The sequence below is a fragment of the Antrostomus carolinensis genome, unplaced genomic scaffold (assembly GCF_000700745.2).
Source record: "Antrostomus carolinensis isolate BGI_N321 unplaced genomic scaffold, ASM70074v2 scaffold46051, whole genome shotgun sequence".
In the NCBI taxonomy this organism is placed as follows: Eukaryota; Metazoa; Chordata; class Aves; order Caprimulgiformes; family Caprimulgidae; genus Antrostomus; species Antrostomus carolinensis.
Window position 1 is genome coordinate 1 of NW_010297073.1, and position 1,524 is coordinate 1,524.

At 61.2% G+C, this 1,524-nt stretch overlaps 1 protein-coding gene across 2 annotated transcripts; it reads right to left on the reverse strand.

Moving 5' to 3' along the window:
• Positions 1 to 6: 6 nt before the first annotated feature.
• Positions 7 to 1,450, reverse strand: POLR2H (RNA polymerase II, I and III subunit H). 2 transcript variants are annotated; one of them, XM_010178466.1, is made up of 4 exons: positions 1,372 to 1,450; positions 552 to 645; positions 303 to 386; positions 7 to 209 (listed from the first exon to the last, which is right to left on the reverse strand). In XM_010178466.1, exons 1-4 carry the CDS (start codon positions 1,418 to 1,420, stop codon positions 92 to 94), a joined length of 345 nt encoding a protein of 114 aa, XP_010176768.1. In that variant the 5' UTR covers positions 1,421 to 1,450; the 3' UTR covers positions 7 to 91. The 2 variants fall into 2 exon arrangements, with proteins under 2 accessions (XP_010176768.1, XP_010176769.1); XM_010178467.1 differs by lacking the exon at positions 303 to 386 and having other exon boundaries at positions 92 to 209.
• Between the last annotated feature and the right edge of the window lie 74 nt (positions 1,451 to 1,524).

Consider the following 1,524-nt stretch of genomic DNA (forward strand, 5'->3'; position numbering starts at 1 on the left):
GATCCAGCTGGGGCAGGATGTGGGGGAACAGGGCTCTGGTTTGCCCGCCAGCAGAATGTCTCTAGGGCAGTCCAGGGAGGCAGGAGGTCTCCTAGAAGGCCAACTTCTTCATCAGCAGGTAAACTCGAGAGTCCACTTCAAACCCGTGCAGGTTGTTTGCGTCTCCCTGCAGCCGCATGAGCAGCCCCCCGTAGGACACGTAGGCAGAGCTGGGGTGGGAGGAGAGGAGCAGTGAGAGGGGGGAATCCCACGGGAGACCCCACAGCACCCCGGGGCACCGTGTCCCCCCAGCAGGCACTCACAGGCGCGTGGCTGCCTCGGTGGAGGTCTCGTCCCCCTCGATCCGGTACACCTTGCCGTACATCACGTACTCGAACTGGTCGGCCCTGCGGCGGGATGGCGGGGGTTCAGAGAGGAGCGAAGCCCGGGAAAAAATTCAGAGAGGAGCCAAGCCCGGGTGCTCCCCCTCTGAGCAGCCTCTGGGAGAAGGCACCTCACAGCCCCTCAGGACTTCACCTTTTCCCTCACCCGCCCCAGCTGGAGCCCCGTACCTGGACGGCCTGTCGTCTGTGGGGTTGTACTCGCCGTCATCCAGGGTGCCGTCTTCGTACAAGGTGCTGGCGATGACCAGGCGGAATTTGTCCCCTGGGAGGAGAGGGCAGAGGAGCAAAGGTGGGAGGCACAGCCAGAGCAGCAGTGGCTGCAGCAGATCTCAGGGTGGTGGCAAGGAACCGCCCCACAGGTTTAGCACAAACCCTGTCCCTGCCTTCAGCTCTCCAGCAGGATCGTGGGGAACAAGAGAAGATCCCACTGGATCCTCTGTCGCTCTGTTCCCCACAGACACTGGTCACCATCACAGAGAATACCAGAGCCACCAGGACACCACTGCTGGTGTTTCCATGGGACACAGCAAGAAACTTGTAGGGAGAGTCCTAGAGGCCTTGTCTGGCCCTCGAGCAGGTACATGAAACCCTGCAGCACGGCCTCCAGACCTCCTGTGCTCCTGAGGGCAGCACTCTCTGTTCCACCCGTTCAGTGTGCTTAGCCACAGAAACGTGAGGTCTCCCTTGGAGTCTGGCTGCCACCAGCTGAGGCACCTTCACTACTCAGCACCTCTGGGGGGTGGGACAGAAATGAGACCAAACAAATACAGTGAGGTGAACCAGAATCCAGCTCAGCCCCAGCACACCCAGCACCTCCTGTGACCTGGGGACCGTACAGGGGGCCAGGGAAGCCTGAGACACTGTCACCTGTTCACACTAAACTCCACCTCCCTCCTCCAAGCACCTCATGCACCTCTGTAACCTCACCCACCCGAGCTGACGCTGGCTCAGGCCTGGCACACCCTGGACCAGCACCCTGACGACTTACCGAGGTCCACAGGGTAGATCTGGATGTTCACATCCAGGATGAGATCCATCTTGAAGGACTCGCTCTCACAGTGCAGACGGGACACTGGGAAGAGCAGCAGAGTCAGGGACACAGAAGGCCCCAGGGGTCGGGTGGGAGCAGAGTCCCAGGGCC